The following is a 17,454-nucleotide window of genomic DNA, read 5'->3' as shown; positions in this document are numbered from 1 at the left end:
AGAAAAATCCCTTTCCTTGATGTTTTTTATTCAACAGAAATCCACTGGGTACCAACTATGTGCCAGGCCCTGTTCTAGGACCTTGAGATACTTTTGTGATCTAAACCAGCAAAAATGTCTGCCCTCAACGAGCTTACATTCTATTAACTGAATAATGTTCCCAACTTAATATTTTTCTAAGGTGATATATTGGATATTGGATGGAAATAATGTAATAGGCTTTTAAAACACTAATTATTTTAAATTTAGAAGATGTACTTGCACCCATAATGGGCTCTTTGGTTTATATATTTTGTGTTTTGTATATAAGAGTAACATTGCAATGCATGTGTTTTTATGGTAATTAAATTTAATTATAAAGCCCAAGATCCTCAAACTAGTGGTAGACCCAACACTGTGAATGAACTTCAAAAACATTATGTTGAGCTAAGTAGGCCATATTCAACACAGTGGTTTCTGTGTGACTCCATTTATATGACGATCAAGAATGGGTCAGTCTAAGCTGCGGTCACAGAAATCAGAGCAGGGCTTGACTTTTAGCTGGGAAGGGGGGAAAGGAGGAACTGACTGCAAAGCGATGAGGGAACATTTATGGGTTAATAAAATGCTTTATATATTGATTATAATGGTAATTTCATAGGCCTATACATTTGCCAAAACAAACAAAAAATTTAAACTAAGAAAAAATAGTCTAGTGCCTGATAGTCCATGTCAATTCTATCTTCTTGTTCCCAGAAGATATAGTCCGTGGAGTCTTCCGGAAACTCTTCATTTTGCCTGAAGACTGCCTCCTTACTATTAAGTAATGAGATATTGAGGGGGGAAATCTTAGGGCCCTCTGTGGTGGGTGGGTTATACAACCTGCACAATTCATTTCTTCTTCTCCACACATACTCTTCTTCACCTTGGCAACACCTAGCCTCAGTCTACCACTTGTCCTCTAGATGTATCCAGACGTACATAATAACTAAAAAGGGAAACCTTGGCCTGTGTTATACTTGAGTGCCACAAGTGGCCCATCTTTCTTGTACAGCCTCTATCTGTTTCCATTTCTCTTTCTGGGTAGAGCATTAGTTCTTTTACTAACTCAGAGAGACTCTTCTCCTAGAATCTTCTACAGATCATTGTAGTTCAGCTCCCTTAACAGGAAATAGAAAAACAAAACAAAACAAAACACCACTATGAATGATCTTTACATTTTAAATGACATTTGAAAGCCATCCACAGCCTAGAAGGAACCTTTATTGGACAATCGGTAGGAAAGAATGTGCTGAAGTTGTCACAGCATCAGAACGAAGATCTGTATTCCAGCAGGTCCTCATATATAACTCAGTTTCTAACACTGGAATGGGCAAGCTAACCCTGCTGGGCTCCAGTTTCCCATTTATAAAGAGAATTAGGTCAGCCTCTGTGATATCTAAGGCCTCCTTTGTCTCTGAGAGTCTGTGCTTACAGGTAATGTTTCAATTTACACGTTTAGAAACCTTTCCATTGACATATGTCCTAAAGATTTTTTCATTCATTTTTCATGTTTTGTGTTTGATTGTTGTTTGTTTATTTGTTAGGATTGCAGCTAAGAAATCAGTTTTGTTAATAAGCAGTCATGGCATCTGTGTCAAGACAGAAATTGACAAAAAATATAGCATCAGGAAACCCGCTCTACCCACTCCTTGTCAAACACTGTGGCCAGTGCAGGCAAACCCTAGCAGAGGTGTTGAACCTTTTGGCATCTCTGGGCCACACTGGAAGAAGAGTTGTCTTGGGCCACACATTAAATACATTGTAACACATAATCAAAAAAATCTCATAATGTATTAAGTAAATTTACAGTTTTGTGTTGGGCTGCATTCATAGCCACCCTGAGCTGCATGCAGCCTGTGGGCCACAGGTTGAACACCCCTGCAAGGCATCTGAAAGGGTTGAAGCCTCTCTGAGTCAGAACTCTGCATCCTGGCCAGTGTGGCTCAGTTGGTTGGGCACCATCCTGCAAGCCGAAATGTAGCCAGTTTGAATCCCTGTCAGGGCACATGCCTGGGTTGCAGGTTCAGTCCCCATTCAGGGCGTGTGTAAGAGGCAACTGGATCAGTGTTTCTCCCTCTCCTTGATGTTTTTCCCCTTCTCTTTCTCCCTCCCTTCCCCTCTCTCTAAAATCAATAAAAGGAAAAAAAAGAACTTTGCTTAGCCCAGGCAGAGAAATAATAGGTCAAATATCTATAAGTGAGACCTGGATGATGTGGCCAGTACTTATTCAGCCAGCTAATGAAGCACTCCTATCCGACCAGCGCAGACGGCCCACAACCAAAGACTGGTCAGAAAGCAGTGTGTTGGCTTGAGGGTCTCTGTTCTAAGTCCAGCCTAACAAGTGGCTTTTTTTTATTCAGAAAAGAAGTAGAAATCTGAGTTCAAGTGTTTGTTACAGGAGACGGGCAACCGAGTACTAAAAGCTGTCTTGGATGAACAGTGTCTGGGTGTGTCTTGGAACAAGGGGAGAATTTATAAAGAAAGAGGAATGGCTGAACCTGAGAGAAGAAGGCTCAGGGTCCTCTTTGGATTCTAAGCGATCTCCTGGGACGAGGATGGCTGGCTGCCCCTATGCTTTGCCTCCCAGTGCTGAGTTTATCCTGCAGGAGAACAAAGCATCCCGAGGAGACAATTTAGTGCAAGGAGATAAGATAAAAGATGTTCACATAGACCTCCCTGACATCCCTCTTTTCAGTGTTTATGCTCATGTTTCTCCTTCCAAAATTGCTACTACTTTTTCCCACTAGTAAAATTCAGTTCTTTGCACAGCCTGGATTCTTTATCACTGACTTCAGATAAATATAAATCAAGCCAATTTCACATAAGTCAAGCTGGTTAATATTGTCCTGGTAGACACTAACAACAGAGTTAGAGGCTGACAGAGCAAAAGAGCTAAAATGTGACTAAATATGCTGTCTAGACCTATTAATTTATTCTTATCCCCACATGTGGAGTAACACCCTGTCAGGGACAACAGTCCTCCTGTACGATCCAATGTGGGTAATTTCTTAATAAACTGAACACCAAATTTGTTTACCAGAAGCACTGAGGGAAAAAAAAATAGTTCCCATATCAACTAGAAAAAATAAACATAAATAAAATAAAATAAATTACAGGCCATATACACATCTTAAAAAGGCCAAAGCACCCTCAAAATAGGTGGCTGTTAATCTCTGTGTTTAACTTGAGGCCCAATATCACACATCAGTTTCTAGACAACAGAAATTCCATATATCCTCAAATACCATTAATGGGCTCAAATCCCAAAGCCCAGAGACACTAGGAAGTCACATCAGCTTAAAACAGTAAATAAAATCCTGATGGACTAAGTTGTTACCAACTAGTTGCCTCACCTGTCCCTCACCCAAATTTGTCAACACGGTGAGAGAAAGAACGAGGAGGCTGCTAATTCCCATTGGGATTCTCTGGGTTCTCAATGGAAGGAAGCATAATTTTAAAAGAGAAGAAATAAAAGTAAAAGAAGGAGGGGGGAGGAAGGGACAGAAGGAGAGAGGGAGGGAGGAAGAAAGGGAGGAAGGAAGGAAGGAAGGAAGGAAGGAAGGAAGGAAGGAAGGAAGGAAGGAAGGAAGGAAGGAAGAAGCCACTCATTCAGAACAGGTGTTCATTTTCTTTTAATGTTTGTTTCAACTAGGCTATGTCCAAAGGCATTTAGCTGCACCATGGTAGAGTAAGCTTCAATAGATAATGCATTACCTGTACAGCATAGGGAATATAAGTCAATAATACTGTAATAACTATGGATGGGGTGTTAGACTTACTGGAGGATAGACTGGAGCCAGAACCAACTATACAAAATAAACATCCTTCAGGCCCGTGGAAATCTTGGGAAGAGCTTTGCCACAGGCATGGACGGTGTGTGGTGGTGGGAAGGGGGTCATGCTAATCCTACTTAGATAGCAGGAAGCTGGACATCCCAGACAGCTGTTGAGTTACACCCATGAGACTAGCCTCTTACTGTTGTAAGGGGTTACCCTCATTGACAATTGCCACAGGTTATTACCAACTATCTCTGTATATCATTGCCTTTAAAACACAGATTCAAAATCTTCTCCAAGAGAACTTCTCACCTTCTTTTCTTTTGGACCACCATCCCATCTTGGGATCAGCCAAGTTATTGTCAATATCATATACTACAAAAATCGTTCTTGGTGGGGAACAAAGGTGGGCTATATCTCCCAGCTATACTTCAGGCTTGTCTTAAGCAAATAAATTCTCAGTTTGGCCCCTTCCCATAAGCACTTTCATTGCAATCTTCCTGCTTTTGGAATATCACCTTCTCCATTCTTCAGAAAGATTGAACCAGTACTGTGCCAGGCACATAGTGAGGACCTTTGATCAATTAAATTGAATTAAATGATAAAATCACATCCAATGTAAGAAATCATATGAGGTAGTTAAGGAAAATGCTATAGAAATACTTATTATGATTGTCATTACTTTGATCATTATAAGAAAAATAAACTACTTTGGGATCGGAGAAGCTTGTACAATATTTATTTACTCACCTCTTGACCATCTTTGCTCACTCGTATCCAAATTGCCACTGCCAGGATGAAGATACCACATAGCTGTAGGAAAAGAAAAAAATATGTACTATAGTACAACTGAGATAAACTGCAACTCTAATTCTGCATACCCCCAGCATTCTGGTTAAAGTGGTATATCATTAGTTATACCATTCCTACCTAAAAGACATAAATGAGGCATGTTCATGTGCAGGTAAGTGCTAAAAGAGCCCACTGAAATTGCTAGATTCAGTAAGAATAGTCTGTTTCCCATCCACAGTCCATTCATAGGTCTGGGACAAGAAATCACCTCCACTATGGGGGAGAGGAAAGATGATTTTCCATGTTTCAACTCTAACTCAGTGTTTTAGCTAGATTTTTAACATACAAGAGATAAGTCACAACCATTTAAAGACAAAATATCCTTATTAGGCCTGTGAGTTTGTCTCTGAGAAGCTGTCTTACACCGAAAGAAAGAGAATAACTAATTACCAAATATTCCTTCAAGATCCAAGAAGCAAGAAGTTGGGAAAGACAGGGAAAAGTAGAACATTTGACAAAATTTGCAGTTAAGCAAGAAGAATTCATAGCACTTTTTGTACCTAAATAAATTCTTTTAAAATAAGCTTTTAGGTAGTAAAGCTTACCCAGAGAAGAGGAACAATGAGGAACAGTGCTTAAAGTCTTAAATTCCTTTAATGACTTTACCAGATTATTTAATTTGGACCAAGGCCAGCACATAAAATGTGAAACACATTTTACTTTCGTGTAAGGAAAACCCTTGTCTTTTAGGGTTGTTGTTTTTTTTTAAGACATATATGTTGTGGCCTCAAAAAAGAAATCAAAGCTCTATTATTAGATAGAGATGTCGAGAACAAGCTTGGTAACATGCCAAACACAGCAGGCCTTGGGGACTTTCTAGACTTTTCTGGCCTTATGGTACCAGAGCCCTCTAAAGCCCAGGGGCCAAGCAGCATCATTGCTTTTATGCACAGTTGAGCCAATATGTGTGGACTCCCTAAACAGCAGTTTCATTTTTAATGGTTTCTCATTAAGTTTGCCATGACAGTAGAGTCAAGGGCTTCATTAAGCAATAGGGAGTGCCATGAGGAGCTGAACAACCAGAAAATCTGTGTTCCCTAAAAGATCTCAAAAATCACCTTGATTTAAACCCTTCATTTCAGATAAAGAAACTAGAACCCTTGACAGATAACAGTCACATCTGAAAATCCAGCACCACTTCTAACCCAATCCTGCCTCTACTACCCGCTTCTACTCCTGCAAAATAAGGAATGCGTGGGAAACCAAAGCTCTTCATGAAACCACCGAATAACCTGTACGATTTAATTATCTTATGGGCACACACATACACGCCCTATGAAATACAAACCATTGGCAAAACAGCTTTAGAGGCTGAAAACCCTCCTGATTTCCTCTCCATTTTGACTAATTCTAATTTCATTTGCAGGTGAAAATACTCATTTCAGCAGTTTTTTGTTAATAAATAAGTCTGAAAGAATTTGTGTCAGATGATGATGAGACTCTGGGATTTTCAGTAATTTTATAGCAGCTGGATTTGATTTGTTATTTGATTTGTTCACTGATATTTTCTCTTTTTCTTCTTCCACAGAAAGATTTACATGGATTATCTTAATAGTTGTTCTGGCTTTTAGTTTTAACTGAAAATAGTATTAATTATCTAAATAAATATTATAATCACCATCCTTATACTTCCTGATGAAACTACTGAGGAAACTTTTAAGAACGGTTACAAACTAAAAGTGTAATATTGTTTAAACCCTTACTTTTTTGTTTGTTTTTATGTGGCTTTTCAGTTGACTTTTTCAATGTATTTAGACATTGAATTATTCAGAAATCTTATGAAATCAACCATATTTTCCCCTCAAATTATGACTTTTAGTCCTTTCAGCCACTGAAAGTAACATTAATATTTAAAAGAAGGATAACAAAACAACGAGATACCACCATACACCTATCAGAATGGCCAAAATCTGGGTCACTGACAGCCCCAAATGCTGAGAAGGATGTGAAGGAATGGGAACTCTCATCCACTGCTACTGGGGCGCAAAATGGTGCAGCCGCCTTGGGAGATATTTGGCAGTTTCTCACAAACTACATATACTCTTACCACATGAACCAGCAATATATAATGGTCCTTGGTATTTACCCAAAGGAGTTGAAAACTTACGTATACACGAAAACCTGTCCGGGGATATTTACAGCAGCTTCATTCATAATTACTAAAACTTGGAAGGCACCAAGATGTCCTTCAGTAGATGAATGGATAAATAAACTGTGGTACATCCAGACAATGGAATATTATTCAGGGTTAAAAAGAAATGAGCTATCAAACCATGAAAGAATATGGAGGAAACCGAAACGCATATTACTAAGTGAAAGAAGCCAGTCGGAAAATGCTACACACTGTATGATTCCAACTACAAGACGTTCTGGAAAGGGCAAAACTATGGAGTCACTGAAAAGATCAGGGACTAGTGGAGGGGGGACAAAAAGAATGGGCAGAGCACTGGGGATTTTAGGACAGTGAAAATACTCTAATAATAATAGAATGACGGATACATGTCAAGGTCATTATACATTTGTCCAAACCCATAGAATGTCCAACACCAAGAGTGAACCCCAGTGTAAACTACGGTCTTTGTGCGGCGATGATGTGTCAGCCTTGGTTCATCAATTGTAACAAACGTACCGCTCTCGTGAGTGATAGTGGTGATGGGGGAAGCTATGCATGTGTGGGGGCCCGGGTGTGTGGGAAACCTCGGTACCTTCCTCTCAATTTTTCTGCGAACCTAAAACTGCTCCAACAAATTAAAGGCTTTTTAAACAGAAAGAGTATTCAGTTATTTCAGAAGTTAAGAATATTTTGCCTGAAGTCAATCTTACAATTAGATAAATGTTCTTAGGGATTTTGAAGCTGGCCAAACTATCACTTCCATCCCTTATTCAAACTTCATCATAAAAACAAAAGAAACAGATGTTTAAAGTATATCATCTTCATCTTACTAAAGAAATTCACATGTAAAAATCAGAGCCTTAATTACATGAAATCGTTCATTAATTTGTTAAATTTGTTTCTATTTAATGGGCTTTAAAGTAATTTAAAACCTGTAAATTGGTTTTCTGTCAGGAACAATCATTCGAGAGTCATGATTGATACTAACCTATTTTAGTCCAGTTTGTACATATGGGTTTGTTCCCTGATCTTTTTACACAGTTTTAAATAATTGCGAGTATAAATTAAGAAAAACATGTCAAGCTCTGTCCTTCTTTCTGTTGATAAGGTGGCAAAAGGAAATGGGCTGATCTGCTGGCCCCCAGGTTGGCCCACGGTGGGCACTGCAGAACTGAGTAGGTCTACTTCCACCCCCACCCCACCCGACCCCCAGTGAGTCATTGTGGTTGCCACTTAGCTTTCATGGGGCACCTTCCTATTTATGGAATCAGGATGCTGTTGGTCTGAAACAGCATGCTAAGAAATGAGGTAATTTTGATATGTGTTTATGACCCTGCTATGGACTAAATTATATCTCCCCTAAATTGGGATGTTGAACCCCTAACTCAAAGTGACTGTATTTTGATATGGGGCTTTTAGGAGGTAATTGAAGTTAAATGAGATCATAAGGGGGAGGTCCTACTCCCATATGATTGGTGACCTTATAACAAGAGGAAGAGCAAAAGAGAGAGAGAGAGGAGGAGAGAGAGAATCTTTTTCCTTGTACACATGCAGGGAAGAGAAGCCATGTGATAACACAGCAAGAGGAAGCCATTTGCAAACCAGGAAGAGAGTTCTGACCAGAAACCAAAATACCAGGCAACTTGATCTTGGACTTCCAGCCTTTACAGCTGTGGAAAAATATATCTCTGTTGTTTAACCTACCAACTTTATGCTATTTTGTTATGACCCAAGCAGACTAAGGCAGGGCAGGAAGAAAATGGGAAGCACCATCCAGGACACGAGTGACATAGAACAAGCTGACTTGTCCTCTTCTGGATAATGTGTCCTCCAGTCATCCCCACCCCCTGCCCCTCAATTCTGTCTTCAGATTTGGGTCTTTATCAAAGTATTTTTGAAAAGTGTCACAAATGGAAGAGAGCACATAGTTCTACGCTAGGAGGAAGAGTATACTGTGAGCTATCATCATTGGTCCAAAATAGACACTTTTTACATAAACTTAGGGGAAACCTTCTCATGCTACTCCTGGGAGGTTACAAACAAATAAGAAAATATTTGGGCAACTACAAGATGTGTTTTTATGATAACCACAGAACACAAGGGATCATGAGTGAAGCACTGACATTTTGGGCAGTACTACTGTTGTTAATTTTCAAGCATCCTCTTTTATTAAACATTTACTCAAAAGTCTAGTTTAATTGCATTGTGGTAAGATAACATAGCCTGTGAAATCATTGCTCGTGAGAATTTTCTACATTATTATCTTCCTTCACCTCATTCATCTCATTTTGATTTTCCTCTGGCAGAGCTTCTCAATTTGGGATTCTGTATTACTGTCTCCATGTAATGCGATTTCTAGAGTGGATTTTAATTCTATCGCTGTGTGTCTGGTTTACTTGAAGTACTTCTGTATTTTGTCCATTTCCCTTTTCATCTCACCCTATGGTTTTCCAGTTAACTTGATCTTCTCTTATGACCTCCAGCCACCCTTTCACTGGGGTCATTTTCTGGCACTGGGCTGTGGAAGCAAATTTCCTGACACTTTTTTCAGGATGCTGGAGAGTTTCTCTCAGGGGTGTGAGCTTGTTCTCTAAGGCTTCAGGGTGACATTCCCTTTCACTGGTTCAATGGTGTTTTTTTAGGACTTATGCTGGCTCTTCCTTTATTCATTCTTTACTGAGACCTATTCTGATTTCTTACTAATCTGCCTTGCTTTCTAACAACAGTGGCATGTCAGTTCTCAGGTCTGGCAGAGGGGAGGTTGCCATGCATTTTCTCTACAGCATGGCCACATGCAGCTCTGATGTACAGAGAGGGCCCCCGGCCTTCACACAGTGTCTGATTTTCTGATGCTCTAAACAAGTGATTTTTAACCTTCCTCATCTCATGGCACACATAAACTAATTACAGAAGTTCTGCGGCACACCAAAAAATATGTTTTTGCTAATATGACAAAAAATTGGTGTAATTTTGATTCATTCACACCAAACACCTATTGTTGTGTTGGCTGTTGTCATTTTTTAATTAGACAGTCTAAGGGGAAACAGATCAGTTCCCCAGGCTAAACAGTCAGGTATTGTGTGTTTTCAAATTTTTTGTGGCACACCACCCTGCCTGCCCTGGCACACTGGTTGGAAATCGCTGCTCTAAACCAGTGGAGCAAATTAAACAATTCTTACCAGACTCTGCTATTATGGTTTCTCTGTGTTCCCCAAATGAATGACATTTATTGTATCAATGTGTGCTAAGTACACAGTGAAGTATCCCTATCGTTGTATTAATGTGCATCTCCTAAACCTATTAAGTGAGCCACACCCCCACGACAACTGCTACAAATTCTACTTGTCAATATCTCTAAATGTAAGGGAAAGAAATCAACCACATTTCCTTCTGACACAAATAGGCCTGGGTAAGCATGCCTCGGGCTGTCTTTCCTGCACTGGAGTATAAAATCACTAAAATTCACATCACTTTGAAATATGTAAACAGAGATGTATGTTCAGCATTTGATTAGCATCCTAATGGTTCTGAATGATAGAATGATGCACATTCAGGAATGTTTTCATCACTTCGTTTCAAAGTACAACACTCATCAAGTAATACCTGCAGACCTGTGTGTACATTTGCAGGGCCTGGGGCTAGAATACAGATCACAAACTACAGACCTTCCGTCTCTATACGGAGAAGTTATCACTCAAGGTGATAAACATATACATAATGTGTTCCTACCTTGACAAATGGACCTACCTAATGGCCTGGAGACAAGGTGTGATTTAGAATTCTCAGAGTCCACTACCAGAAGGGGCTGACATGGGACAGCCAGCGCAGGCCCGCATCCCTCACTTCTGGTTCTGTCTTGAAGTCTGAGGGATATAATGGAATGGGTATGGATACCTCAGCCTCCAAGCCAGGTCTGTTTACAACCTGTTCTCATTCCAGGCAAAGAGCTTCTTCCTGATCACCCCTGGAGAAGGGCTTATGCAGATACTGGAAGCAGGCTTGGGGCAATTCGGACAGGGAAACTGTTGGCCCCACATACTCGAAGTGGAGGCTGGGTTCCTTGTAAGCGTATGCCTCTATCCCCACGGATTTCTTGCCCCATGAGGCCTGAGGAAGATCAGAGTAGGGCTAAAATTATATTTAAGTTTCTAAAGCCCATCGTGTATAAAATACTATCACACCAGATTCCAAAACTTTTAAATTAAAAGGCAGTATGATGGTTGCACTTGGGAAAAATAGCATTCATTGACTACTCTTGGGTGTCAGGCCTTGCTTAGAGGCTGTCATAGAGGGTCTCAGCGCGTCTGCACAATTAATCCTGCCAGGTAACATTATCGTCCTCATTTCACACATGCAGACACTAGGGCACAGAAAAGTCAAGGAGCATGTTCTGGGTCACAGAGCAATATGAAGTGAATTCAGGATTTGAATCTGCCTGCCTGTTTACAAAACATACTTTCTTTCCATTCCCTTAATTTATGATAGAAGAATTTCTGCCTTACAACTCTTGACCTCTTATTTCCTCCTCTGTTTCAAAATCCAACATTGTAATTTTTCATCACTATGCACAGTGGTTTTGTAGTTTTGTCTCATAAAAATGCTTTCACAATGTGAACAGAAGTGTCTGTTTCTTAAACATTTATTTAGCGTTATTCTTAGTTCTTTATATGAGTCAAATCCCTTAATCGTCACGACAACCCCGTGGGGTAGACACCACTGCTATCCCCGGTTTTACAGATGAAGAACACTACGGCAGAAACAGGCTCACTTATTTCCCCCAGGTCACACATCTAGTGGCGAAGAAGCCGAGGCTCCGCCCGAGCTTCAACCACTGGCTCCTACGCCTTCTGTCATCGTTATACTTCCACACGGAGTGCATAGTGGCAGGCAACTACTGTATTTACCAAGCTCGCACATTGCTGCCATAGTCAAATCTTTATCTTGAGGTATTTCATCAGCTGACAGAATGAAATATAATTGTGCCTTATTTTTTTATTGTAGCTCTATCTCCTAGTGAAGTCTGCTCTGCATCAACTCCTTTCATTGCTCTCAGAACATCTAATCTAGAGACCCCGGCACCACATAAAATACAACGATGAGCATCAAAATGCTGGTTTCTGGACACTGTCCAAGTTCCAGATTCCTTCTGCTCTCTTCAAACTGCCTCATGCGTTGGCTTCATTCACTTGCTGATACATTTGGCTTTGCACCTTGGCTCTTCCATCGCACCTCACCTCATTTGCCACTGGTGCCGTTCCCCTACTCTGCTTTCCTACATGGAGAGCCAGCTATCCCATAGCTCTGCCTTTGACAGGTGTTCCCCTGCACACGAGGGCCGAAGGCCCCATGTTGCCTGCTTCTCCAGACTCCTAAGACACCCCAAGAATCTCCTGTATTCTTAGGCCTGACCTATCTGAGAGGAGCATAAGAAAATGTGGGCAGTTCATCTGTTCTGACACAAGACTCGGAGAAATAGGTTTTGTACCCATAATTTACGTATTATCTGCAGCATCTCCAATTCACTCTAACTTGCATCAACCTCTAGCCTGAGTGATTAGAAGTGATATTCACTTTCATATGTTTTTCTTCAGTTACTAATTCTAACAAATGGAAATCACTGAATATTTATGTGGCATATCTCAAGTTCTCTAACAAAAGAAACTGATATGTTTAACTTAAATGACCATATGCATATCTTACAGATATTGCAACATCTGTCTCTACTTTGCAAAAGCTTAGTTTTGCAAGTTACACCAGAAAGAATGCATTTGAAAACATAAGGTCATGGATATCTACAATAAAACCACATCAGTGGAACCGTTAAAATTTTGCTTAAGTAAACATTAGAAATGTGACAAATTGCTAATTTCCTATGAAGGATTGTAAAATTCTGAGAACTCCGGGTTGTGGGCGGAGGGCAGAGTAGAGAGAGGAGCAGCTCCTTAACCTCAGAGACTGCTCCAGCTGTCTGGGTTTTGAGTAAAAAGGTGTCGCCTGTTGGCCGAGAAGTTATCGTTGGTCTTTACAACTGGTGCCCTTGCCCAAACACTCCATTCACGATGCCCATGTGGAGATGGCAGGTCTCACCACTATGCTGATGGTAAGGACCAGGACTTCAGCCCTGAGAAGTTGGACATATCTAACCCACATCTCCACATGAGGCTTTGTCTTCATTATCAGAAAACCAAAGAAATAATGGAAACCATAAAATAACTAGAGGTTCCCCGAAAAGCAGCAACAATGTCAAGGAACAGTATGACACAGATATACACAACTATCTTTGAACTCTAATTGTAAATAATCCTGAACCTACCCCTTTCTTCGACTTATCATTGTGATTTAAAGTTCAGATCTATTCCAAATTCCTGGTTACCTATTTAATGAAACACTGACCTGTGGTGTATTATTCACTTTTTATGTTGTATGTTAACAGTTTTATAATTACAAAATGAGGATTGCTACTGGTTTGGGTGCTTTGGGACATGTTATTAAAATAAGAGCTATGCATTTATTAGCATATTCATTCATTTATTTTGTTTTTTTAATGGGCCATATATATTCTGTATCATAAAAAGACAATGATTACAGTTTTTTAAAAAGGTATCAGAACTTTTTGGAGAAATAGCTGAGTGCAGGTCAGGGACAGGAAATAGGGAGTGAGCCTGAAACATCTTGTCATACCAGACAGTGACGAGGTTATCAAAGTTCTTAGGATCGTGTCAAAAGAACTCAGGAGCCAACCTGAAGATGCTCCCTCGCACTGGCCAAAGACGAATAAATTGCACATCAATGAGAACGAGAACTCTGATGACATTTGAATGTATTATTTCATGGGTACTTAAAGAAATACTTGCTTATCACTATTGTATGATACCAAAACATCAACTCATTATTTTGAAATCTGTTTGGTAAAGAGTAAGAAACCTTTGTGCTGTCTTTTAAAATAAAAACTGGGTACCACTGGTAACCAATCAGGGAATGATGAATTTCTCCTTATTGATAGTAGTAGTATAGCCAAAAAATAAAGAAAAAATAATAGAAATGGAGTATCATTAATTTGAAACTCTTAAGGATCGAAGGATTTAGGTTCTCGAGCATCAGTAGCTACTAACATCATAAAAAGTGATCTTGGTCAGATGCTCTGTGCCTCCTGATGAAAGAACACAGTCTCACTTATAAAGCAGTTGTATCGGCCAAAAGGAATAACCTGAATCTTTTCAAGCTGCTGGATGCGACTACTAAATTAGAGAAAATACAGAAGAGGGGGGACATGTTAAAGTGTACCAGAGATATTAAAATGGCGAAATCCAGACTGTGAACATTCTGACAACACCCACCAGTACATAAAATTGCCAGGAAGAAAAAAGAGATAAAGATGGAGCAAGAGCCTAAAGATGAAAATTGACATAAAAGATACATTAATGTGTGGGCACAATGTCTGAGCCTTATTTAGATGCTGATTTAAACAGGATCATTTATGAGGCAATGGGAAATTTGAAGCCTGGATGGGATATTCGATAAGAAATTCTGAGTAAGTTTTTACTATGATAACGACAATGTGGTTACATTTTTGCAAAAGAATTATCTTTTAGAGATATACACTAAAATACTTAGAGGCGAAATGATATATCCCAGATTTGCTTCAAAACCATATGGAGTGGGGAAGGCAGCTGAGAGGATGAACAGGGAAGGACCGGCCGTGGTTTCATGGCCATCGGGAAGAGATGATGGGGTGGATCACCCTGTCCTACCCTGGAAACACTTCAAGTTCTCCACAATAAAAAGCTAAAACCAAAACCAACCAAAGTACACAGGTGTTTCTTTGTTTATATTCTCCTCTCAACATTGAACCAATTTTAAATATTCAAGGGAAGAAATTTATCAGGACAAACTTTAAAAAACTGGCATATAATCATGGCCTTCATTTAATATTTGCCAGGGTGGCCCATTTTTCTAGAGAAAAAAGTACAAAGAACAAATCTTCTTTATTTTATTTCATCTATTTATCTACTCATTTTCACCCACATACCATCTGCACTCATTAGGGCTACTGAATGCTGAATGGAAAGTCATACTGTACAACAAAGACTGTGTTCCTGTAGTTATGTTTAAGTAGGTACATCAGTATTTCAATAGAACAGAAATTTACCAACGTTTAGATGCCAGCTGCCTATTTACTAGAGGTAACCAGTGAAAAACAGAACCACAACTCTCTCCTGCGTCTACTGCAGAAGGCAGTTCTAAGTCAGTATACAAAATGGTTTTTCCTTTGAACAATCTGAAATTGCACCACATATACTAAAAACAATAGTGTCAGTTTCCCAACATCCCTGCCTGCCCTTTACCTTATTGCATTTCCACATCTTATTGTTCCACTTTGCAATGTCAGATTCCATTGCCCAACTCACTTGCTATATCTTATGTTAACAGACTTTTGAAGGAAACATAAGAACTTGTTAAAATACAGAACCTGTTGATTAAAAGGTGAGGTGAAAACACATCAAAATCCTAACTTTAAATTTCAAATACACACTTAGTGGCTTAGTTTAATCTTTTCATGATTAAAATGCTTTTATTGTTTCCCTCTCAAGTTCTTTACGACCCACTGTTTCTTCTTTGGGTCTCTGAAAATAATCCTCTTCTCGGGTCTTTATCTTTTGACACCCCACCATCCACCTGTTTCAAACCCAGATGTAAAGGTTTGGACTCAGGGGCTCCAGCTCCATCCGGACTGAATCAGAGCAGAATTTTCCCACGGGGTCCTAAAACCAGGAAGGCCTGAACGATATACAACTAAGAATAATTGTCCTTTAATTAAGGGGTATTTTTTCCTCTGTGATTGTTTTGCAACAATATCAAAACATTTATAAAATGTTTATCCTCACAGACCCTGAGGTGCACTTTTTCGAGTCACTGGCTCCTTTTCAATTACTGAAATAACCAAAGAAAGAACAAACAAATCCAAACAAGTAAATGGAAAATACATTTTCCTCCTCCTCCTATTTCTCTAGTGCAGAGTCTGTTCTCGTTTATGATATTTATATCCAGATCCCCTTTCTTGCATAAAATTGATAATTAAAAGAAAAACACTTACCCAGAACAAGAAGTTGAAGATAAACATAGAATATTTTATACAGCCACTCACACCTGCCATGTCGGGAAAGGATCAGGAGTCCAGATGCTGTGAATTTAACTGTTCGCGTTACAGGATGGTCCTGCGATATGCTCTGGAGTAATTTGCCTGCAGAGATTTCTGTGCCCACGGCTTCGGAGCAGAAATAGGAAGCAAAGGGAGGGGGATAATCTTGTTATTAAAGTAGATAAAAAATTAACCCAAACATTTAAATATCTCAAGGGCTATCTCTAGACGAGTATGTTCTTTTGCTTGTCATGGCTTCTGGGGCACGGGGCCAGGATATTTATGATCCCTTCTAAAACACTGCCTCCTCCCAAGTAAACAGATATCAGGTTAAGGGAGTGGCAGTGAACCTGGGAGAGAGTGGCACAGCGATAGTAGCTTGTTAGGTTTCAGAACCCACAACCTGACTTGCCTGCCCTCGACTTCAACTATAAGGAAGGAAATAAGATGGCTTTGTTCTGAGCTAAACGGTCATTGTGTCTCAACTCAGTCTGGATCTGCATTTTCTCAAGAATGCAAAACTTCTTTCAGATGAAGTCAAAGGCATTTAGAAATCTGCCAAATCTGAAGGCTTAGACAGAGCAACCTTTTATCATTAACCCCAGAATAGTGGTAACAACCGTCACATGTACCTGCCTTCCAAAGCCTCTGAATTGAGTTCAAAACAACTTCATGGAGCTGCCTTAAATGCAGAGCAGCTGGGGGGAGTGGGGAGGGAGAGGCTGCACTGCCTACCTAGGGCCACTCAGCTTTTATCTTTATTTCTTTAAGATGTAAGAGGAAAAAAAAAGTCATGAGTCACTCTCTGACTACCCTTATTGCGTTCATTTTTATCACGTATAGCCTTTCTGATAGTTCAGTTTAATTTTAAGGCGGACACTCTACAAGGGGGACCCAAAAAGGACTGGAATTTGTTTATAAAAAAATTGCGTATTTATTCTGACCTCTTTAAACTTCAGTCGTCTTCAAAGTACTCTCCAATTGATGCAATACACCTATTGAAATATTTTTTCCACTGCTCAAAACATAGTTTGAACTCGTCAATTTTGGTGTTTTTTTAGTGCTTCTGCTGTTTTTTGTTTCACCTCTTCCACATCAGTAAAACATTTCCCTTTGAGGACTTATTTCCTCTGGGCAAACAAAAAGAGTCACTCCGGGCAAGATTAGGTCAATAGGGAGGGTGGGGCAAGGGGGTCATGATGTTTTTTGGTCAATAACTGCTAAACATTTAATGTGGGTGTGGACCGATGTGCTGGTAAATCAGCCATCACAAAGCGGGCAAACGCACTGAGAGTCTTCAAAAAAAAATTCACTGAAGACAACTCAGCCTCTCACAACAATCCCAGTGGGTACACTGATACAAATGGGTTCCTAAAACACTCGCCTAGTGGGGGAAGCCTGTACTACTGGGAGCCCACCCTCCAGAAGATAATTCCAGCTATTTTTGGTTCCCCCCTCGTACTTCCTTCCTCTGATCAGTCATGTCTAGCAAAGCTCCTCCCTCACCACCAACTCAATTTCTAGATCCCTGGCCTCTTGAACAAAAAATTCAG

At 39.8% G+C, this 17,454-nt stretch overlaps 1 protein-coding gene across 1 annotated transcript in view; it reads right to left on the bottom strand.

Annotated features, from left to right (window-relative positions):
• The window catches only part of TSPAN8 (tetraspanin 8), a 30,869-nt gene extending 14,661 nt beyond the window's left edge, over positions 1–16,208 (bottom strand). Inside the window, exons 1-2 of the mRNA XM_024576438.4 lie at positions 15,857–16,208; positions 4,548–4,610 (exon numbers count right to left, since the gene is read on the bottom strand). Of these exons, the coding sequence (XP_024432206.2) occupies positions 4,548–4,610; positions 15,857–15,916 (123 nt within the window). The 5' untranslated portion in view covers positions 15,917–16,208. The remainder of the gene's footprint in view (positions 1–4,547; positions 4,611–15,856) is intronic.
• Between the last annotated feature and the right edge of the window lie 1,246 nt (positions 16,209–17,454).

The sequence above is a fragment of the Desmodus rotundus genome, chromosome 3 (assembly GCF_022682495.2).
Source record: "Desmodus rotundus isolate HL8 chromosome 3, HLdesRot8A.1, whole genome shotgun sequence".
NCBI classification, from domain to species: Eukaryota; Metazoa; Chordata; class Mammalia; order Chiroptera; family Phyllostomidae; genus Desmodus; species Desmodus rotundus.
Note: the sequence above shows the minus strand (reverse complement) of the source record. Positions and strands in the feature narration are given on the sequence as shown.